General features: G+C 46.3%; 1 protein-coding gene and 1 pseudogene across 1 annotated transcript in view; one reads left to right on the top strand and one right to left on the bottom strand.

Annotated features, from left to right (window-relative positions):
* LOC110002598 (E3 ubiquitin-protein ligase TRIM39-like) lies at nt 1-3200 on the top strand (annotated as a pseudogene).
* A 1718-nt stretch (nt 3201-4918) lies between these two features.
* Nucleotides 4919-24037, bottom strand: part of lamc1 (laminin, gamma 1) — a 36659-nt gene continuing 17540 nt past the window's right edge. Inside the window, 29 exon segments of the mRNA XM_065953468.1 lie at nt 4919-8681; nt 9060-9159; nt 9628-9786; nt 10197-10396; nt 10757-10871; nt 11169-11318; nt 11412-11556; nt 11644-11781; nt 12051-12127; nt 12229-12434; nt 13456-13612; nt 13703-13881; nt 13972-14114; nt 14212-14365; nt 14856-15101; nt 15234-15422; nt 15797-16018; nt 16103-16215; nt 16585-16721; nt 16723-16775; nt 17236-17358; nt 17491-17530; nt 17532-17628; nt 17956-18054; nt 18526-18595; nt 18598-18642; nt 19130-19318; nt 20201-20367; nt 23197-23327. Of these exon segments, the coding sequence (XP_065809540.1) occupies nt 8425-8681; nt 9060-9159; nt 9628-9786; nt 10197-10396; nt 10757-10871; nt 11169-11318; nt 11412-11556; nt 11644-11781; nt 12051-12127; nt 12229-12434; nt 13456-13612; nt 13703-13881; nt 13972-14114; nt 14212-14365; nt 14856-15101; nt 15234-15422; nt 15797-16018; nt 16103-16215; nt 16585-16721; nt 16723-16775; nt 17236-17358; nt 17491-17530; nt 17532-17628; nt 17956-18054; nt 18526-18595; nt 18598-18642; nt 19130-19318; nt 20201-20367; nt 23197-23327 (4101 nt within the window). The 3' untranslated portion in view covers nt 4919-8424.

The raw sequence follows: 24037 nt of genomic DNA, 5'->3' as shown, positions 1-24037 counted from the left end.
ACAGGCTGTTATTCTGCCTCACTCTGAAGAGACACACACGCTAACAGACGGACCGACCTGCAGACACAAACCAGCACGACTTCCACTGAGAGAGGACAGGAGGAGGAGGGGATACTGGGAGTACTTGTTATACTGGGATACTGGGAATACCAACACTTCAACCTGCTGCTGAATCCACAAACTGAACGTGAGTTTCAAAGAAAAACAATCAAAGTGAGAGAAACTTTCAGGGACGGGGAGTGGCTTCCTGTTTCTCTGCTCTGTCTTCATCTTGAATCTGAGATAAAATGGCATCCAAGTTAGAGGAAAATCTGAGCTGTCCGGTCTGCCTCAACATCTTTAAAGATCCAGTCACCCTGTCCTGCTTCCACAGCTTCTGTAAAGACTGTCTGCAGAGCTGCTGGAAGGAGAAGGAGAATAAGAAGTGTCCAGTTTGTAGAAAACAGTCAAAGAAAAGAGTACCTCCTAACTTTGCTTTAAAGAACCTGTGTGAGAGTTTTGTGCAGGAGAGAGATCAGAGAGCTTCAGAGGATCTCTGCAGTCTGCACTCTGAGAAACTCAATCTCTTCTGTCTGGACCATCAGGAGCCGGTGTGTCTCGTCTGCAGAGATTCAGAAAAACACTCGGAGCACAGATTCAGACCCATTGATGAAGCTGCTCAAGAACACAGGAAGAAACTTCAGGAAACTCTGGAGCCGGTAATGAAGAAGTTAAAAGTTTGTGAACAAGTTAAAGTGAAGTTTGATCAAACAGCAGAACACATTCAGGTCCAGGCCCGACACACAGAGAGGCAGATTAAGGAGCAGTTTAAGAAGCTTCACCAGTTTCTAGAAGAGGAAGAGGAGGCCAGGCTGTGTGCACTGAGGGAGGAAGAGGAGCAGAAGAGTCAGAGGATGAAGGAGGAGATGGAGGCTCTGAGCAGAGAGATAGCAGCTCTTTCACACACAGTCAGAGACACAGAGGACGAGCTGAGAGCTGAAGACATCTCATTCCTGAAAAACTACAAGGCTGCCGTGGAAAGAGTCCAGCAGCGCCCCCTGCTGGAGGATCCACAGCTGCCCTCAGGAGCTCTGATAGACCAGGCCAAACACCTGGGCAACCTGAGCTTCAACATCTGGAACAAGATGAAGGACATGGTCTCCTACAGTCCGGTCATTCTGGACCCAAACACTGCTCATCCAGTCCTCATCCTGTCTGAAGATCTGACCTGTGTGAGACCAGGAGAGAGACAGCAGCTTCCTGATAATCCAGAGAGGTTTGATCATCACTGGTCTATCCTGGGCTGTGAGGGCTTTAACTCAGGGACTCACAGCTGGAACGTCCAGGTTGGAGACAATACATACTGGGTACTGGGTGTGTTAGCAGAGTCTGTAAAGAGGAAGGGAAACAAACTGTCTGGATTATGGAGAATAGGGTTCTATGGTGGTGAATACACAGCACTCTCCTCATCACATCCAGTCACTGATCTCTCAGTGAAGAAGAAGCCTCAGAGGATCAGAGTGAATCTGGACTGTAACAGAGGAGAGCTGTCGTTCTCTGATCCTGATACTAACACACACATACACACACACCTACACACACACTTTCACTGAGAGGATGTTTCCAATCATTGGAACTGGGGATAAACTGAAGATTTTACCAGAGAAGATCTCTGTGACTGTGGAACACTAATACATGATGATGATGATGTTCTGAATCTTCGTCTCTGATTCTCTTAGGGTTGTGTGACTGCGTCGTCATGGTGATGATGTTGTTTTATTAAATCATTCGTTATAACTTTGAGTATTTCCACAGCAGGTAAAATCTTGATCCTGATTGGTTGGTTTGTTGGAGTCTATTTAAAGATAATCTGCTCAGCGTGTTAACTGGTTAACTGTCATCTGTTGCTTCAGCTGCTGTGAATGTTTGATTTCTGACTTTTTCACTTGAACTCTAAGGAGTCCCTGAAAGCATCATCTGTATCTTTGTGTGCATTATGAGTTATTATCCTGCATGTAGAGAATAAAACAGTAATGATTATTATCTGATCTGAAATCACTCTACAGTTGTAGAATAATAACTTCAGATCATCACGTTTTCCTCTTCTTACTAAATCGTAGTTCCATCTTTAATCTTGTTGGTGTAGTCAGGGCTGTAACCAGGGTTTAGAAAATAGTGGTCCAGAATTTCTTCTGTTAATATATCGTATTCAAGGCATTTTGGGACATGCAAGATTCATGGCCAAATGATACCTTCAAATTCAACAGAAGCTAAACACCCAACCAACACAAACTCACACACACATTCACTTCCTGTATGTAAAGTGAATGATCTGTAGATCACGTGCAGCCCGAACCACGGGTGGTTATCCAAACAGAGCATCCATGACATTCAAAAGTAAACATTTTAAGCAGCTTTCATTTCTTTTCCTGCATTCTGGTCAGTTTTTATTCACCATTTTTTGTTTTGTTTCTGCAGAACTTTATGATTCTTATCTCGTCTTTTTGTCCTTTTTGTGTCTTATGCACAATAATGAATGCATTCATTGAATATTTTATAAACATGTGGACTGGACAGTTGACTCTGCACTATTCCAGCCCTGCAAAGTTTCTGTTTACAAGTAGCCAATATGTAAAAGTGATATATAATTTAGTACGGCATTATTTTGTTTATGAACTTGTAAGAATGGCAAACTGTGAACTTTTAAACATGATCCAGATTGTGATTAATTTTCTGTGACAAATGGCCTTATCTTATCTTATATGTTTGTTTTGGTTTATTGTTGTTCTTGTTTTAAGAGGGGTTAGGACAGTTTGATGACGATCGCACTTGAGAAAGAGAGAGAGAGAGAGAGCAGTTTTTTATTTTTCCTTACTTATTCTTCGGGGGCTCCAAATAACTCAACATTACTCCTGTTTTTAAAAGTTTCAGTCATTCTGGAGCTTCATTCTACAAAGGTATGGCTCCGTAGATTTGTTATCATGTTTGAAATGTCAAATATCAGACCTGAAGACTGTCTTTGTCAAAGCTTTTGTTCATGTTTCTTTACCATCTTCATCTTCAGTGGATGAAACGTCCTCTGAAGAATCCAAACTAAGAACGCTTTATGTTCTTTGAAAACAACAAAGAGTTCAAAATAAAGAGTCAAAATATCTTGTTAGTGTGAATCCTCTTTCACCTATAATCACTTATCAATAAAGTATTTCTACACTTGATCTGAATCCGTCTTTATAACTTGTGTTGTGTGTTTTATTGATGCTCTTTATTGATGACTCTTTCTCCTGACAGAATGAGTTTGTCTCTGTGATTCATAATAAAGTTATTCTTATTAATTCAGGTGTTTCTTTAACTCCAGTCTGAACCTGCGACATGTGAAATCAAGTCGATCAGTGTCGTCTCTGACTCGTCCATCAGGTCGGACAGGAGAAAAGAAATGTCCTGAAGGGAAAGAGTTTGATTCAGAGATCCAACGAGCTCTGGAGAACACAGGGTTCATTATTGTAGGTTAAAGGCTTAATCTGCGATTTTTCACACTTAAATGTAGAAATCAAGTATATCCTCTGAAAATAACTCTGAGTCATGACTGTCTACAATGGGTGTAACACCCGAGTCCCACTGTCTGTGATGCTTTCCGAGTTTTCCGAGTCCTATCTTCAGTTTGTTTACATCGCCAGGATGGCCGGCTGACTCCTCCCCTCACGTATAAAAGTTGTTTAATTGAGGGACTAGAGAAAAAAAGAATAACATACTGTACTCACTGCTTAACTGTGTTTCTAGATCACGCTCATTTCAGGTAAATTTACATGCAGTATGAAGATACCAGCATAATAAAGATCGCTAGTATTAGCATGCTAACACAACAATGCAGCGCAAGTTGTTTTGGTTTCATGCTGGTGCTCAAGGGCGACATCTGCTGGATCAAAAAATTGCATAGTAAGCCTTAAATGACCTGATGAACATCACATGTCATTTATTAAAACTTAAGATTTATTAGAGGAGGAACAGCAGCTCACAGCAATACTTGAACCCCTCCACCAAGTTAAGCTGATGATTCTCAAAATATTGATTGTAATTCAACAATTGAAACTTTATTCCTTTTTAGGAAATTACTCAAAATAAAAAAAATGTTTAAAGAGAAGTTGAAGCTGAACTACGCAGGGTTTCTAAAACTAGCATGATTTTGAAAGTAGCATTCCCTCAGTGCTCCGTCTACGCCCCCTCCCCTATGTGCTCCCTCTAAAGCCACGCCCCCTCACTTACATCGGGAGGCGTTGCTCCAGAAGTGGACCTCAGCTCATCTCTTGCACTGTGTAGAAACTACGTCGTCTCATGTCTCATTCAGCGGTAAGTAAATTCACAGTGTAAACTCCTAAAGTCATCAGTGACGCGCTTTGAGTGTGAGGTAGAAGAGGTAAGACGTAGAGAGCGAGCAGGGAGACAGGGAGGCCTCTGATTGGTTCATCAGATTGGTACCTCATGGCAGGCATTGGTCGAAGATTTTACAGGCTTATGGTGCATTCATGTGGTGTCGATCTGAAAAACCTGAGTTGTAAAATGCACATGAACACCTGCTCAAGTCGGAACCAGGACTCGGAAACTCGGAAAAGAATTAGGTGCCGGACTTGCCGACTTATTGTCAGAATCATCATCACGAGGGGAAAAATACTTTTTATACATCAACATTTAGCTCAGATATAACTTGTAACAGTTACATTCCACAGATCTTCTTCGTAGCAGAGAATCACTCCCATGATTCCCCGCCAGCCTCGACTTCATCTTTTGTTATTGTTTTGATTGAGAGCCCCCTGGTGTCGGATTTTACATACTGCCCGTTTACAAAGTGGATCTGGAGAAAATGACTAACCATGTCTTCAATGTGGACCAGAGGAGAGGGAGACTTCCTCATTTTATCTGACACAGCACTCATTCACACAGGGTGTTCCTGTAGTAATTTTTTTATTATTCAAATGTTAAGTTTGGATTTACAGGCACATGTGAACAAACAGGGTCGTCGTTCAGGTCCTCACAAGGCTGCAAACCTGACGTGAGAATAAAAGCACAGTGCAGACGGCTCTGCTTGCTGTGCAGCACGCACACCACCGTCTTCGACAACAGGGTTACAATACAAATACCTGGTACATTATTATAACTTAAAATACTGTTCATACATCGTGAGTGTGTGTATGTGGGTGTGTATGTGTGTGTGTGTGTGTGGGTGTGTGCTGCACATCCTGCAGAGCGGCCGTCCGGATGGAGGGAGGAGAATCTCAAATCAGTGAGCGTGTGGAGCTGAGTGAACATTCAGGATCGTCCTGCTCAGACAAACATTGAATATTTCTGCAGGAGTTTCCAGTGGAGAGTCAAAACTAAGACAACTAAAAGCTCTGCTCGTGTTTGTTTGTCGCCTGCTCGACTCGGATCAGATTTACAAGTGGTCTCTCTTCAGGACCTGATTTCTAAAAACACCCTGCCTCAGTACCATCATGAGGAGAAGGCAGACAACGAGGAACATTTTGTGAAATGGAACGTCGTCAGGGCAGTGATTTAAACTGCTCTTTATATTAAGGCACAAAAACATTAAATTAAACTCCTGCAGCGAAGTCATCTTCAGATTCATTCAGTGAAATGAGCCGTGAGTCAGCAGACGCCCCCCCCTTTAAAACATGTCCTGATTGGAAAAAAACAAGGGTCAAAAGAACTAAAAAAACATTTTCAGTTAGGTTGAATTAACTCGTGAACACCCACAGAGAATCGATAAAACGCAAACGAAATATTGGCATCGCTTTGAGGCAGCAACACTGAGCCATGTATACAAGCAAGCATATTATAATAATAACATAGCACAGACGTTATCATAGATATTTATATATATTTCACCTGGAGGTTTCAGTTGATTGATTGTGATCGAACTTAACGTACGTGGCCGTTCTGCGTGGTGGCATTTGTCTTTCGTCAAAATCAGCCAGTCCTGAATCATTGAAGCATATATTTACACAAAGAACAAAGTCCTCACTCTATGTCATAATAAAAAACATTCACACAAAAATATAACATTTGAAATAATTATTAGCACCAGTGTATCAGATAAAATTCTCGCTACGCAAATGTACAAAGTTGCATAGTGTTGGATTTAGCCCGGAAGAAAATGTTAATGTGTGATCGGTAAAAAAAACAAAAAAACCTCGGGTGAAAAAGCAGCACGATTAAAAACGAAATGTTTGAGCGTCTGTTTCATGAAATGGACTTCGACCGCGGTGAGAAATGTCAGACAGAGCTTCTGAAGTCCTGAAAGACTCACTTTCATGTCTACAAAAAGACTTTGAACCAGTTGGAAGGGGGTAGAACAAGATCCTGTTACATTCAAGATCACAACTTGTTACGGACATCAAATCACCACGATATCTCGAGCACACCTTTGCGTCTTACTCCGCAAGATCCGAATCTTATTTGAACAATTTAGGATCTCAAATCTTCTATCTCTGAAACCAGAGGTGCATACTTTGTGGAAACAAGATGCTAATGTGTGCAAGATATGGCTCCTCGTGACCAGATGCTCTCTATCTTGAGCACACAAGATGACGTCTGAAAAAAGTAGTGGGTTCACAAGTCACCATCTTGTTCCCACAAGATCCGTATCCTAATTAACATCTTTCAGTCACCATGCAAGATTTGTAGCTTTAGGAAACAAGATATGTGCATATTTTAATATCTTGCGCACAAGACATATTATCTTCAACCTCCAACTAAAAATCCTGTTTCTGTGAAAATATCTTATTTGAATGAGATGTTGACTTGTGAGCATGAAGTATGGATTTTGGTGGCGAGATGTTAACCTTTCTTCCCACAAATCCGTATCTTGTGCACTGAAGATGACATCATGAGGGTACAAAGTGATATCTTGCGCATTAAAGATGGCATACTTGGTGCACATGTTACCATCTTGTTCACACAAGATCCATATCCTCGTCACAATTTAATATCCTGTGCATGAGACATTATATCTTACGACTCAAGATACTGAAAACAAGATATCTTTGTAATAGGAGACTAACTTAAGAGCATTAAATATGGATCTTGGTAACAAGATATCAGCTAATATTATTCACAAACTTATATCTTGATGACATCTAGATTGTACGAAGTGACATCTTGCGCATACAAGCGCAAGATCCATAACAACAGAACATTTAGAAATGTATTCACTTTTCTCCCATCAGATCCATATCTGTGCACAAAACATCATCAACAAGATTCATATTCTACGTGCACAATCTCATATCTTGCGCACAAGACAAAATATCTTGTACCTACGGAGAAAGATTCTGTGTTGCAAAAACAAGGTATCACTTCTACAAGATGCTAAAATATGGATCTTTGCAATGAGATTTCATGTTTTTCTGCACCCAAGATGATGTGCACAAGTTGCCATCATTTCCCCACAAGATCCATCTCACACGAGCACAATGTAACATAATGCACGAACAAGAAACTGTCTTGGTAACTAAACTTTAGATCCCTGCCTTCACAGAAACAAGATTGTAGGATCTTGGGAGCAAGATACTTATGTCGTGTGAAACAAGATGATACCTGGCGTGTGTAAGGTTTTGTCTTCCATGCACAATTTTCACATTTTGGTGCACGCAAGTAAAAAATCTGGAGTGTAACAGAAAAGATCTTCTAACGCTGAGCCATGAGCCACACCTTGTTGAAACAGGATACTCATTTATCTGGCACACACAAGATCTGAAAGCTTTTTTTTTCTGGACTTCAGAGGCTTCTAGGCTCCGACAGAGCGTGTGCAGATCACTGAACGCCACAGCGGCGTGTGGCATGAAATACTGCTGAAGAAAGGAGCTTCTCCTCCGCGCTCCGAGTCGCAGCGTTGGGAGTAAAGAGTCCTTCACTGTGTGCTGTCTGAAAACATGGCTGAAGATAAAGGAGTGTTCAAACAGTGTGGAGCCGTATATTCAGCCGGCTGAGGACTGCCAAACTCTGAAGTGTGTCACGGGGCATGATGGGAAATGGCTGGTCAGCTAGAGAACGGGAGACGTTTGTCGCGGCGAGGAGCTCTCCGCTCGGCTTCTGTGTCAGTGAAACTTCCTCGGTCGGAGCAGACGGTGCAGTCACGTTGGGTTTGTGGTTCTGGATTTTCTCCGAGGTTCCTCCACCTCTCTGCGCGGCATCTCTGAGCCGTTTAGTTTGTGCTATTGAAACCACGTTACTGCGTCTCGGACAAACAAAAACCAAAGACGAAAACAGAAACAGCTGCTTCCGCTTCGCTACGAACTTGAAATATTGGCTTCTGTCTTGAAAAGAAAAACAAAGACAATAATCTGAAACAAAAAGTTTAAAAAACAGTTTTGGTAAAAGGCGGCGTGTTTGCCAGAGTGTTAGACGTGACGGGGGAGTGTCGGAGGTGGATGGAGGAGGAGGAGGTGGGCGGGGTTAAGGCCTCTCCAGGGATGGCGTGTTGAAGCAGCCCTCAGGTAACGTATTCTTGATGTCTTCCAGGTTGAGGATGTCGCTGCGGATCTCGCGGATCTGCCGGTCGTAGTCGAAGATCAGGTCCTCCTGGCTCCTCGCCACGTCGTTCAGCTCACTCAGCTTCCTGTCCAGCTCGTTGTTGGCCATCTTGCCCTTGGCGCTCTTCAAGGACTCCTCGATCTGGTTCAGCTTGCTCAGGTCCACCTTATCGATGTTTCCTGGAGAGGAGACAAAGAAGGACATTAACCCTTTAGCGAACTTTGGACACGAGACCTGCTGACAGGCCGGACTCCGACCAGTCTGAACCGGTCATAGAAACGGCAACGTGTCGCTCTGATTGATCTGCCGGCGCTCTGATCCATTCATGGAGACAAACACGATTCTTTACTGTGTTTCAGAGCGTCTCAACATGAAGCCGCCAAATACCCAAACTGCAAATAGAAAGGTCGATTAAATAGAGATGGGTCTGTTCCTGAACACTTTGGTTTCGGGTCTTTTTGGCGCCCTCTTAAGAAAAAGCAGGACTGTCTTTGTTTAAAATCTTGGTTGGCTGGTCATGTCCTGTACATGCAAAGGGAGTGTTGAACTGCTCTTACCCAGCTGATCCAGCAGGGCGGTGATGGTGCTCAGAACGGTCTTGACGGCGCTCTTGGCCTTGCGGGCGTTGTCCTCCGCCTCCTTTGCATTGTCTGACGCCTGAGAGACACAGCACAGGGTTGATTAAATTCACAAAATGACTGTTTATATTCCTTTAAAACTCGTTCCTTCAAACTTAGACCAATCTGTCTTTGAAACAGTAAAAAAACAAATTTCTGACATCAGAGACGAGAGCGACATGAAGCATCTGTTCAAATCAGAGTTCACTGAAAACAATTGAAAAAAAGACGCTGGCACTCAGAAAGAAACGCTGGATAGACACAGGGCTTAAGTCCATCGCTGTTTGGACACCAGCTGAAACATGAACAAACGTCTTTGACGGAAGATTAAAACTTATTGAACCACTTTATGTTGTGTTTTATTTCCTGTATTTGTGAAGCACTCTAACCCCTCGACTTTTTAAACGTATAAATGACGACTGTGCGTTCATGTCTGAAGTGACTTTATAAAGTCTGAACGTTTCCAACAATCTCTGGTTTGAATAAAACCCGGCGGCTCGACCCGTACCATCCCCGCCATCATCATGTCCAGGTCCGCCGCGGCCTTCTTACTGGCCAGTTCCCGCTCAGCGGTGCTCAGCTGATCCATCATGTCGTCCACCTCCCCGTCCAGCTTGTTGGTTTCCTGGAAGGCCTTCTCGGCGTCCTCTTTGGTCTTAGCTGAGCCCTAAAGAGGGAACAGAGGAAACAACATTTTTTAACAGTGAGGACACAGGACACAGGTCACAGACGGAGAGCTCTGCAGTAGAAGCGCTGCTTGTGTTTTCCTTGCTCTGATGACTTGTTTGTGGACCAGTTTGACAGGATAACGCACACTAACCAGATTGTGACATTTGGCGGATAATTAGTGCCACGTGAAGGAAACGTTAACGACTTTATTCTCATATATTTAGGACTTAATTCTCGAAATCTCAGAGGTGTAGAAACGTATAAGATTTAAGTCATACATTTACGAGAATAAAGTCGTAAATTTAGAAGGTTTACATTATAAATTAACCCTTCACGTGGATTGAATCAGGATCGGATTAAAAAGTTCTGATTTGAAACGCTAAACAGAGTGGTTTGTGTGTGTCATACCTTCTGCACGTTGCTGGCGATCTTCTCCGCCTCCTCTGCCTTGTTCTTGGCGTCTCGGGCGTCGTTGGCCGCGTTGCCGAGCGCTGCCTCCGCCTGCCTGGTCTTATCGTTGGCAGCAATGATTATGGCCTTGATTTCGGGGATCTTCTTCAGGGCGTCCTCAGCGGCGGTCTTGTTGTCGTTAACACGCTTGTCGAAGTCTGCAGGAAGTTAAGAACGTTGAAGAACAAAAGTAACAGCTCTCTCTGATGTTTTGGATTTGGACTGCAGTACCCATTTTAAACGCTAAGTGCTCCTTCAAACACAGAGTGTATAAACTCCTCCACCAGGGGGCTCTCAATCAAAACAATAACAAAAGATGATGTTGATGCTGCTGGGGAATCATGGGAGTGATTCCCCTCTTTCTTTGCAAATCTAAAATTCTACCCGTCAAATTTTTACTAATTTTCTCTCCGACACTTCTTGGCTTCAGAATAAAACATTTATTTAAACTTTAATTTACCACAAAACGGGGGAGAATCCAGGAATATTCACGGCTCATGAAAAGTCCTCAAACGTACCTCGGAGATCCTCCAGGATGCTCTCCGCCTCTCTGAACGTGGACTGACCCTTCTTTGCCGCCTCCTCTGCCAGAGCTTTGGCGGCATCCGCTCGGGCCAACAGCTGATCGGCAGTCTGCAGGGACGAACAAACAAACCAGACGTCGTCAACAACAACAAAACACACGACATCAAAACAGACCGTGAGCGTCCTTCCTCCTGAGGGACGATTCGTTCCAAGTTAAAGCGGGAAAATAGTTCATACTTTGAGTTTGGGGCCCCCTGTGGACAAGGTGGCACCTTTAATCTCTTTGCTAATGTCTTTTCAGGTCATGCAGAGATGTCAGTATTAATTTCAGTGTGTTTTAGAACCAAGTCCTTTGCCTGTTTCAGTTTGACCACAAGTCGGTGTCGGACGTTGTGGTCGACTTACCTGCTGCTCACTTTTGCCTTTGTCCAGCAGTTTGCGCACTTCCTGCTCTTTGCCCTTCAGGTCGTCTCTCAGGTCGTTGTACTCTTTCTCCGTCTTGTCAATCAGCTTGTCCAGGTCCGACGCCTCCTTCTTGATCTTTTTGGCTTCATCCTAAAAAAAAAAACCACACAGACTCGTTAAATCCTCCAGGAAGTCAAACACACACCATGAAAACCAGGGAAGACGTTATGACGGAGACGTCACCTCCAGAGCCTTGGTGTCGAGCGCCGGGATGCTCGTCAGGTTGGCAAATATCTTCAGAGCCTTGTCCCCGGCCTCCTCAGCCTCAGCCTGAACCTTGTTGGCCTGATTCTCCAGATTCTTAGCCAGCTCCTTCGCCTCGTTGTACCTGAATGCAACATTCACAGCAGATGTTACATCCACACATTCTCCCTGACGGAGGTAAAGGGTAACGCGGCACTCGGCGGTGACTCACTTCTTGTTGAGCTCGTTGATCTCCTGACTCGTCTTGCTCTCTCCGTCCAGAGTCTTCAGCAGCAGGTTGTACGCTTTGGTCGACGTGTCGTTGGCGTCTTTGGCGATCTTCTCGATCTGGTCGGCGTCCATCTTGTGCCTGAGAAAGAAAAAAAAACGCATGAAGGTGACGTCAGGGAAGTCGACATACTGCAGACACGCTCACACTTTCAGGTTATTTATGTATCATTCTTTGAATCGTGATGATGTCATCATTTGTTTCCTCTCTTTGATTCTTTGAAGACATTAAAACAGACAAATCAAACATCAGATCTGCTGTTTCAAAGAACCGTGTTTCAGTCTCATTGGTTCTCGTCTGACCCGACCCCTGAATCAGGCTGACGTCGTGCGTGTGTGCGTCAGTCTTACTTGTCAGCCAGTGTGCGCGCCTCCTCAGCCAGCAGCGTCATGTTGTTTGGATCACCGGTGCTCGGTGTTTTGATGTCCTGCCGACGACAAAGACTCCGTTAGCTCTTAACCGGGGGCAATGTTGGGCGTTCAGCAAAAGTCACATTCACAGTTGCCATGACAACGGCGTAGCACTCACCACTTTGCTGATGGCATCCCTGGCCTTGTCCAGCTCCTGCCGGGCTCGATCGATCAGGTCCTCGGCATCTCGCACTCGGCTGCGCGCTCGGTCGGCCTGCGTGCCGGTGTTGTCCACGGTGTTGCGGATGTTCTGCAGCCGGTTCCACTGAGTGGTCAGAGTGCTGTTGATGTTGTTCAGACGGTCCAGCAGGCCTCGGTCCACGTCTGCAGGGGAAGGGTCAAAGGTTAATGACTGAGTCAGTGCTGGGATGGTTCTAAATGTGTTAGCATGAAATGTGTTAGCATGAAATATGTTAGCATGAAACGTGTTAACATGAAACGTGTTAGCATGGAATGTTCCTGAAAGCTGCAGGAGAGGGCGCTGCGCCACGATGGAAGAGGGCAGGCCCGTCTCTCCCGTGGGTGTTGCGACACCCACACTTTCACTGAAACATAATTTCATCCCCAACACTTTTTACCAGTGGAGTCATTGATGAAAACCTATTGGTCACGTAAGATTTATAAAGTGACAATTAAGCCAATCATAGCTGTTCGGTTACAGTTGAAGCACGGTAAAGTTACGTGGATTTAATCCTCCTGTCACTCATAACTGGTTGAGTCAGAGCTCAGAGCTAACAAATGAATACATGCTACATGTAGCATCCTTCTGAAAGATAAATCCACCTCACAAAACAACGTAAGTGTAACATTTTCTCCTCTTGGTTGTTCTTTTAGCTGTATGTATTTACTCCCGTAACTTTACGATATAGCGGAAGTCCTCTTTGCAGGTTTTCAAAATAAAAGCACATTATATATGAAGACCGGAAATAAAGAGACTGAGGCATAAGGCAATAAGAAAAGCAAAATAAAAGCATCACAAAGAGCAGTTTTGAATCTGTTTTTAGATCTAACTGGGTTACTCACAATGGATGTTCATAAAGTTAGTGTCTAATTATCTTTTGTAACTTTGTCTTGTTGTGTGATGTGTCAGCTAACATTAGTTATTGGACATTAAATGAAACAGAATGTGTTGATTTGCTAGAGGGTGCTAATATACTAACATTAGAACACCCGCACTTTTAAAATCGCTGCTCCACCCCTGGAAGAGTGAGATGTTGGAGCGAGGAATTAAATAAATATTAAAGATCTGCTCTTTCATTTGGAGCGTGCAGCTGCTGTGTGGACGGGTTCGTCATGAGATGCTGCAGCAGCTTCAACCTGAGGCTGCAGGTGTCGTGTGTGTTACCTTTGCTGGTCTGAGCCTCCTCCAGCAGCTCCATGATGGCTCTCTCCGCCTCCTTCATGCGATCCTCGAAGGCCTTATCGCTGACCGTGTCCCGACCCGAGCCCAGGTTATCGATCAGAGTCTGCAGGTCGTGCAGCTTCTGCCTCTGCTGGTTCACCTGCACACACAGAAAACGCTCGTTTCAGAATCATCAAAACGCTCCACCCAGCGCTCCCTGTCGGCCATGTTTGACTCGAGGCGTGCTCACCTTGTCTCTGACCAGACTGTAGCAGGAGGGGCACTGCTGGCAGCCCGGGGCCGAGCGGTTGTAGAAGTAGTTTTCCTCGCACATGTCGCAGCGGGCGCCGACGAAGCCCGGGCGACACTCACAGCGACCGTCCTCCTTACACTGACCCGACTGAGAGCCCTCGGGGTCGCAGTCGCAGGCTGCGGGGACACGAGAGCACGCACAGTTAGAGAAACACCACTCAGACTTCATGCTGCGTCTTTGTGTGTAAGAGACATTTGCGTCCTCACGTTTGCATCCGGATGCGCTGAAGCCGAAGAAGTTGACCTCGCAGCGTTCGCACTGCAGCCCGGTGACGCCCGGCTGACACTCACACTGCCCGGAGGTGATGTCACACTGACCGTTGGTAGAGCCAATGGGATTACAGTTACACCTGAGGACGAGAGAGAGAGAGAGAGAGAGGTAAGCATGCAGAATCAGCAGCAGGTGGTTCTGTCTGTGTGACGAGGGGAAAGCTGAGGCTCACTGACCGTTCACAGCCGTTGCCGCTCTGCAGGTTGAAGAAACCGGGCTGGCAGGCGCTGCAGTCTCGCTCGGCCACGTTGGGGAGACACGGACACTGACCGGTGACCTGAGAACAACCCGTCTGACGGCCCACGGTGCCCAATGGAGAGCAGGAGCAGGCTGAGGAGGAGAAGAGGAGGAACAGAGGGATAAGAAGGAAGGTGGAGGAGGACAAAGAGGAGGGAGGGGCGAAAGAGAAAAGAGAAAGATTAGGAGAAAGAGGAACAGGAGTGGGAGGAGGAGAAAGAAGGGGTGCATGCAGAAGACGAGGAGGAGAATGAGAAAAATAAAAAGTGAAGGGAGGAGGAGATGATGTGAGGAGGAGGGAGAGGAGGAGAGGAGGAGGAGATGAGGAAGAGGGGGAAAGGAGCAGGAGGATAGAGGAGGTGGAGGAGGAGATGATGTGAGGAGGAGGAATAGGAGAGGAGGAGAGGAGATGAGGAGAGGAGGAGGAGATGAGGAAGAGGGGGAAAGGAGCAGGAGGATAGAGGAGGTGGAGGAGGAGAACAAACGTTCAGAAAGCTTCAGGGTCAGACATTTTATTTTCTCTCGTGTCGCAGCTCTGTGATAATAAAGACAAACAGGAAATGACGCTGGAGGCGGGCCTTACATTTGCACTTGTCGGTTGGGTTGGGGGACACAGCGTTGCCGTAGAAACCGTCCTTGCAGCGGTCGCAGAAGAAGCCGTCGGTGTTGTAGATGCACTTCAGACACTCTCCGGTCTCACGGTTGCAGTTTCCAACCGCGTTGGGGTCGATGTTGTCGCTGCACTTGCAGGCGCGGCAGGTTCGAACGGGACCGGACTGACCGAGAGGGTCGCCGAAGAAACCGTCATCGCAGAGCTCGCAGCGCTTACCTGCACACAGGTGGACCCATGATAATGTAAAGGTTAACATTACGGACAGAAAGTGTGAGTGTGTGTGTGTGTGTGTGTGTGTGTGTGTGTGTGTGTGTGTGTGTGTGTGTGTGTGTGTGTGTGTGTGTGTACCTGTGGTTCCTGCGGGACAGTTGGTACACACCACCTCTTTGGTTTTAAAGACGACAGCGCAGGTCGCTCCGGCAGGACAGGGGCACGGCTGACAGTCACCTGATGTCCCCCGAGTGGCGTCGCCATAGAAACCATCTTTACAGCGTTCACAGCTCAAACCAGCGGTGTTGTCCCGACAATCACACGCACCTGGAAATCAACACAAACAAATAATGTCACCATCATCAGTCTCATTTTGTTTTCAGCCTTCAGTAAACCAATCAGTGACCAGGAAGTAACCAGGAAGTAACCAGGAAGTAACCAGGAAGTAACCAGGAAGTAACCAGGAAGTAACCAGGTCGGTAACCAGGAAGTAAGCAGGTCGGTAATCAGGTCGGTAACCAGGTTGGTAACCAGGAAGTAAGCAGGTCGGTAATCAGGTCGGTAACCAGGTCGGTAACCAGGAAGTAACCAGGTCGGTAACCAGGAAGTAACCAGGTCGGTAACCAGGAAGTAAATGGTCAGGAAGTAGTGAAAGGGGACCCAGGTCTCTCTGTGTTAGTAAGTCAGTACAGCAGTGTTACCTGTTCCGGGGTCGCAGGCCTCGCTGTGGCCGTTACAGTTGCAGGGCTCACAGGAGCTGAAGGCGTGCAGCGCCGGGCGTGCGCGGCGGTATCCCACAGTGCACTGCTCACAGTGCTGACCCTGGTAACCCTGGGGACAGGTGCACCGCTCCACCCAGCGCGCAGGAACACCTGGACCCCGCCTCGCTGTCACCAAGGAGACATCGTCAAGGTAACCGGCACCTGGAGAGACAGACTCATTAGCACAGAGGTAAACAGGAAGTGACCTCACCGAGCGACACAAACAGTGCGTAAGAGGCGGCGTACTCCTCTCGCTGTACGTTCCGCGGATCTTGATGGCTGTCAGGTTGTGGAGAAGTTTCTGGAAATCTGAGTGGCTGATGGTCGGCCTCCAGGGGTAATCAGTGCTGTCATGTAGCCTGAAACACAAACACAATAAACTATAAACAACAACAACAACAACAACAACACAAGTTGTTTACCAGATTCTACAACAAATAATACATTATTTTTAACTCTGACTTAAAGGAGCAGTCTGTAACTCTGACCCCTAGTGTTTAAAATGGGTACTGCAGTCTAAATTCTAAACATCATAGAGAGCTGTCCCCCCCCCTCACTCAGGTCACCATGTGGTGGACTCCCCCCCCCCCCCCCCCTCACTCAGGTCACCATGTGGTGGACTCTGAAGCTTCAGTGTTTATCCAGTTTGAGCACGTTTCTGCTCGTGGAGCTTATTAGAAACATGTTAAACGATGTTGGACGTCCCACACCTCTCTGCCTGTTCTCACCTGAACACGTAGGTCTGCATGTTCTCGTTGGGGTAGGCGTTACCCTGGGCGATCAGCGGGACGGCCACCCGCAGGTCCGCCCCCTCCAGGACCAGATCCTCCGCCGACAGCCGGGTGTCCCGCCGGTCCACTCGGAAAACTCAGACTCAGGTTCTGTCCGTAACTCAACATCTGGTTCCCCAAGAACTTCTCTGTTGAGGCACAGAGACACGAGACGACACGAGGTCAGACGGCGTCTTTCCTCTCGTTTACAGGAAGCAGAAGACTCGAGGATGGTCGAGTGTTATCTGTGATGTCAGCATGTCGACGTGAGGTTTTTGGTTTATCAGCCTGTTCAAAAGGTCTCTGACTCACCTGTTCGTTAAAAAAAGGTACAAACACATGGTCCGTGTGGGAGCTGTGCTGTTCAGCCTGTAAGCCAGCAGGGGGCGCAATAACAGAGCTGAGCCGCCTTTTGTGTGAACGAGACACAGCTGAGCATGTGCGGAGTGTGTCGCAGTTAGTGGCTAACAGCAGAAAAACGTGTGTGTGTGTGTGTGAGTGAGAGAGAGAGAGAGAGAGAGAGATGAGAGAGAGAGAGAGAGAGAGAGAGAGAGAGAGAGAGAGAGAGACAGAGAGAGAGAGAGAGAGAGAGAGAGAGAGAGAGAGTACCTGGGGCGATGAAGTACATGGGAAAGTAATCCTCTGAGATGAGGGAGATTTCTTGTCCGCTGGGAGACCACTGGACAGAGACGCTGGAGCCGTCACGCTGCTGAGCGGTCCACTGCTCGTCATCTACACACACACACACACACACACACACACACACACACCACAGCGTTAGCACCTGTCCCAGTCACATGTGTGGGCGACACCTCTGCTCGGTGGGTTTTCGTGCCCCTGCGTCTCGCCTGCAGACGGCGTTACCTCTGTTGAAGGCGGAGCTGACGGTGTGCACGCTGTATCCCTTCGGCGCTGTCGCACACAGACGAGTGCTGGAAGCAGAAGCACGGCATGCAGCCCTGAGGGTTGTTGGGGTCCAGGTTAAAGTAGCCGGGTTTACACCTGACGGACACAGAAACGTTCAAATCAGAGCGGCTTCTTTAAACTTTGAACAGGAAGGTTTGAAGTGCAACTTTTCAAAACAGCTGCAGCTGACGAGTCCACACACACACACACACACACACACACACACACACACACACACACACACACACACACGTCACCTGGAGAGGTGAGAGGTGAACACCTGAGCATCTTCTTTAATATGACCTGTCATCCTCATCATGTAACACACTCATACACAGCACAGGGTTAATGGGGTCCTGCTGACAGCTCTGTGTGTGTGTGTGTGTGTGTGTGTGTGTGTGTGTGTGTGGGGGGGGTGGTTACCTGTCACAGCTGAATCCCTCCACGTTTTCTTTGCAGCGACACTGTCCTGTGTTCACGTCACACTCCTGAGTGCTGCCTGAGGGCGAGCAAGAGCACGGCCTGAGAGAGAGAGACAGAGAGAGGAGAGAGAGAGAGAGAGAGAGAGAGACAGAGAGAGAGAGAGAGACAGAGAGAGAGAGAGAGAGAGAGACAGAGAGAGAGAGAGACAGAGAGAGAGAGAGAGACAGACAGAGAGACAGAGAGACAGAGAGAAACAGAGAGAGAGAGAGAGAGAGACAGAGAGAGAGAGAGAGAGAGACAGAGAGACAGAGAGAGAGAGAGAGAGTTGGTCAAGGTGTGTGTGGGTGAACACATGATCAGAGAAAGAGCTCTTCCATGTTTGGCCAGCAGAGTGCGCTCAGAGACTCAGACTGAACACACTCATACAGTGTGATCCACTGGAAACATCAGAGAGAGGCCTGTACTACACAGTGTGTGTGTGTGTGTGTGTGTGTGTGTGTGTGTGTGTGTGTGTGTGTGTGTGTGTGTGTGTGTGTGTGTGGTGTGTGTGTGTGTGTGTGTGTGTTATACCTGCAGCCGGCCTCGGTCAGACTGTGGAAACCCGGCTGGCAGCGGTCACACTTCTCTCCGGTCACTCCGGGTTACACGCACACACTCCTCTGTTGTCACATTGTGGAGACTCTGAGCCTGAAAACACACACATACACACACACACACACACACACACACACACACACAACAATCAGCTCCCATTACAAACCATTAGCGCTGCTGTTAGTGTGTCAGTGGGACCAGCAGCTGGTTCAGGTTAAACCTGCGGTTTCTGTTCATACCGGAGGTTTCACATGTTTTCACTTGCAGGATGACTTCCACCAAAACACAGCTGACAGTTTAACCTTGTCTTAACCCCAGTTTTCTAGTCATTTATGCTAAGCTATGCTAACCAGCTGCTAGCTTTAGCAGCTCAAATGATGCAAAGGAGCGAAAGAGTGATGAGCTTTTTATTAGCTTTCATGAAACACGACCGTCTGCAGAGCGAGGTCATGAGGATGTGTTGAAAGCTCCGGTTGGCTCTGCGTGCGCGTGCGCGTGCATGTGTGTGTGTGTGTGTGTGTGTGTGTGTGTGTGTGTGTGTGTGTGTGTGTGTGTGTGTGTGTGTCTGTGTCAGACTGACCGACGGTGTTGCAGCCGCAGGGCAGGCAGCGGGCGCCGCTCTGGTCTCTGTAGTAGTTGTCCAGGCAGCGCTCACAGTTGGACCCGTCCGTGTTGTCGGCACAGTTTCTGCAGTGACCTCCGTGACCCGTGGCCCGGTACAGCTCGGCGTCGAAGTAGCACTGGGCGCTCTTCCCGTTACAGTCGCACTCTGAGAAGGAGAGAGAGAGAGAGAGAGAGAGCGAGAGAGAGCGAGAGAGAGAGAGAGAGAGAGAGAGAAAGACAGAGAGAGAGAGAGAGAGAGAGGACAGTTCACCGGCTGATTGGTTACAGAAAACACAGACTGCAGCGTCACAGCACAGCAACCTCTGACTGCGGTGAGTAAACCTGTAACTCGTGCTGTGCTGTCAGGTCACTCGCTCTTCTATCTACATAAAACACGGTCCTGTAAACCGTGCCGCACACACTGAACAGAAGCTGCACACGGCGAGAGAGGTTCAAACGAGGTGAAATCCTCGCCGTGTGTTCCTCTAGTCACTGAACTTTACAAACTCTCGGGCTGCTCGTGTTTCCGGCGCCGATGTGAGGGAGGAGTATTCCCTGAACCCTGTTAGTCATGCATCTGCACAATGATATAGGAACTACAACTCCCACAATCCCCCAGGGACTGTCATGACTCATGCTGAAGAACTCCCCCCCCCCCCCCCACGCTGGAAAGGCAAAGTTAACTGTACAGCAATGCATCATGGGAGGAGCTCTGTTGGCCAGTCCTTTATATCGCTCTATCTCTGAGATCGAACAAGCACGTTTAAGACCGATGATGTTTATTTGTTTTCTTATTCTAAGCAAGGCGAGTTTATTTGTAGAGAACGAAAGAGCTGCACGTGCGTCCTGTCTCCATGACAACAGTCTGTTGACAACGGCCGCTGTATGGCCGACACTGTTACTTTTACGCTCTCTGCTTCTTTGAAAACAAAAGACAATGGCACTCAAAAAAACACGAGGGGGACACAGGGGCTTACAGCTGCAGTAAAGCAGCGGCCTGTGTGGTAAATAGCAGCTGCAGTAAAGCGTCACAGCCATGCAGACTCACGCAGACACTCGTTGGGGTTGTCGGCGGTCGCTCTCCTCCACGGCCGGTCGTTGTAGAACGGTTTGCAGACGTTGCAGTCGTCGCCCTCCGTGTTGTGTTTGCAGTTACACACCAGCCGTCCTCCGCCGCTCTTCACACACTCGCTGGCGTGGCCGTTACACTTACACCTGGCGGCAAAGAAGAACACCCGTTACAAACTCCGACAACATCAAGGTTCGCTCATTGGTGATCATTTGACAACCGCAAGATGAAAACAAACGTTAATGTGAGACTCGATAAACATCGTCAGAAAGTACAAATCGAATGATATCGATACCTGTTGGTTACCATGGCAACAAAAGTAAAACTCACAGACACCCAATGTTTGGTAACTTCAAACATTCCAAACTAACATTTCAACTTCTCCAACTCCAGGTAATTATCTGAAGTGCACAATAGATCTGTGTTTTGTTTCAAGTTAGTCAGTGTGCAGGAGTTTCCTTTCAGTTTTTGATGGACTCATTCTTCTCCCACACATCTGTCTTAAACAACAGATGTTGTTTTTTACAGGTCAGGATCTCTTCGTTACCATCGATCATTAAAGGAGATCTATTTCCCCCACTGTCATCATGAATGATGTCACTCTGGTACACCTGTAGAGTAGTGTTGTGAGATGTGTAGATCAAAAACGTCCTCATGTCTTGATACTGCCGTCAGTAAAATCCCTAATTTCAGCCTCTGACTGAAACGCTTCATTTCAGCTACTGTCTCTTTAAGGGTTGGCTGCATTGTTGTGTTATTATATAACTCTTTTTATATTTCTATTTTTTATTTGAATTGTTTTTATTTCAATTAATTGTATTTTAACATATTTTCAGATTTTATAGGCATATTGTTTGTTTCAGCGATTTTTACATTTTCTATTTTAATGTTTCTTTCCTCTGTCATGATGCTTCTGATGTCTTGTGTGAAGCACTTTGAATTGCCTTGTTGTTGAAATGTACTACATAAATAAACTTGCCTTTAAGGAAAAAAAGTATTGGACATTTTGACAGCCTTACTTGATTAAAGTTTGGATTCAGATTCACTGAGATACTCGTTTAATTCCTCTTTCTCTGTAAAAACCTCCAGAAAATGCTCCTGATTAGAGGCCTAAAGCCTCTCAGCGCTCTGCCAAAGAAACCAGAGCACAGTTTGGTGTTGGTATTGTTCTTGGGTCTGAAGAAGTTTTTCCTCTCTGTGGCTCTGAGGAAAGGTTTTGTTAAACTTCCTGCGGGGGGGAGAGCCCCTCACAACAGGACCGGACTTGCTCTGCAGCCACCTTTGATTATTGTCTCAGGTGTTGCTTGGCAGAGAGCTGTGGAAAAACTGACAACGCACGAGGAGAGGCATTGAAGAAACTACAAAAACTGGACTGCTACACAAAATGCACGACTAAATGTCGACATTTGTAGGATGGTTTTTATTTCTTTATCTGATTTCAGGCAGGATCAAAAGTTAGCATTTGAAAAATGTCTCCCCCGTTCAGCTCTGTTTGTTCAGCTTTGAACACAGCAGAGGAGGAATGCATAAAACGCTGCAAATTTATTTAAAAAACATTTATTCAGGAAATATCTAAACAGTCACGAGTTAAATCATCATGTGCTGTGAGCCGCATTCAGGAAATTAGTCTTTGTTAGATTGTCAGCTGAGATTCTGCACACGAGCCTGCACCAACATGAAGGAAGCTAACTGTTCCAAGTTTATTTATACATCGACATGAAGTCCCAAAAAGTACATAAACTGTCCTTGATCAACTGTTGTAACTGTTAGCATTGCCATAGGTTAGCAACTAAACCTTTAGCTGTGACTTTAGCTAAAGTGAAAGTGACAGCCAGAATGCTAAGTCAAAATTAGCAAAAAGCTAACACTAGATAACTACCATATTGAAAAGTTTAACTTTAGGGCTAAAAGTATGAATGCTTACACGAGAAGACATAAAGAACATAAGTAGCTAATAGCTCAAGATAAAATGCTAATTTTACAGATAATAGTCAAAGTCTAACAGTAGAAAACTAAAGTCAAAGTCTTCTGATTGGCTTGAAGGTTCGGTGCACTTCCTGGGGGCTTGGTTGGTCCTCATTAAATTAGCTTGAAGTTTTGTTTAGTAACTAGAAAACTGTTTTTGAGCTATGGCTCCAAGTCCGCTCAGAGACAGTCCTCACAGTTTGGGATTTTCACCTTTGCATTTATTATATGTACTTTGGAAGATGTCAGCACCACGCTGTTTGTAAATGCACTCTTGATCATAAAAAAGAAAGAGACGTTTTCCAGATACGACTGCCCCTGAGCTGCACGTTAAAGAAACATGAGCCGACAAAGCCAGCTCAGCTCTCAGGTGAACAGGTTCAGGTAGATGAGGGCGGAGCTGACAGAGGAAAAGACTCCTCACAAACCCCTCCTTGGATAAATAAAGGCTGAACTCTGGCGCTCTGACAGGTGCTCCAGCTTGCGACTCTTCCCTTTTTCTTCCGCCCGTCATGGCGGTCCATCCGCCCCATTCCGGTCTCCCTGTAATCCTGCCCTGCCTGCCAGGAATGTCAGGAATGCTGGCTGTGTAATGGAAATCTGTTCCACATTTCAGACAGATTATGGCTGCAGAGGGAGCCTGTTTCACACTCCTGTAATGCCTGTCCAGACCTTTTTTTCCTGACGTGCAGGAAAAGGTGTTCTCATGTGGATTCCAGTGCAGGCCTCAGGGAAGCAGACCACACAGAAAGGTGGTCAAGGACATGTATTTCATAAGACATGTGAGGAAACTCCTGCACACTGAACAATGTTTATGAACATTTGAGACAGTGTGCAGAGGGTTGTCTGCAATCTTTTTCATTAAAATTAAGAAATCACCCACCATCAGGTGTCTAGGACTTCTATTCTTGTTGCCATGGTAATGAAACAGGAGTCATTAGCTTTACGATTTTTGACCAGAATCATAAAACAGCCCTAAGTTTGCACCAAGTCCTCCACGAGCTCTTTACCTTCCTCCCACAGCGAAGTCGGAGATAGCGTAGTAGTAGGACTTGAGGACCTTGGGGTCGTTGAAAACCTCGTCTCCGAACGTGTTGAGCCTGTTCAGGGTCACTCTGATATCTGTGGCGGTCACCCAGTCCTGCAAAAAGACACAACATGGACACACTGTTAGCGACACAAGGCTTGTTGATCAATCAGCAAACACTCCATGCAATGAAACTTTCCCTCCCGACAAAACAAACATATCATAATGGTGGGAGACAAAACTTCATGTTGCTCTTCCAAAACAGCCAAAACCTCAAACCTACTAAACGCTGCAGGTCGTGCAGGACGCCATTAAAGCCTGAGCGATGAGTTTCTTCATAAATGCATGCAGCTCATTTTTAATCCCACTAAGACACACAGACACTGGTTACTTTATAAAACACCTGAAACAGCTGTTTGAGGTGAAAAGAAGAAACACAATGAAGACACATCTCTGACCCTTTGTGCTTTAGATACTTAATTATTTTCTCCTGCAAATCCAATCAGCTTTCTGAGTCTACAGTTGAACTTTCTAAGAATGCGCTAACACTCGGCAATCCCTGCCGTGCACGAGCGGGTTTGACCCCCAAAATCCAGTCGATGAGAAGGTGTGCTCATGCACGGTACTGTTGATCATGCACGAGCACAAGTACAGGTACTTAACGTGGACAACACATATAATTGATCCCCGCCTTTATTATGGAGAATTCTCAGAGTGTTCTGTCTGTATCTGACTAACATGACTCAGAATAAAACACAAAGTCAGTAAAGTAGCGGCCATGTTCTCAGAGTCGTTTTAAGATGAGACGACGCTGATTCCACTGC

The sequence above is a fragment of the Labrus bergylta genome, chromosome 4 (genome assembly GCF_963930695.1).
Source record: "Labrus bergylta chromosome 4, fLabBer1.1, whole genome shotgun sequence".
Taxonomy (NCBI): domain Eukaryota; kingdom Metazoa; phylum Chordata; class Actinopteri; order Labriformes; family Labridae; genus Labrus; species Labrus bergylta.
This window is presented reverse-complemented; position numbering and strand designations above follow the sequence as displayed.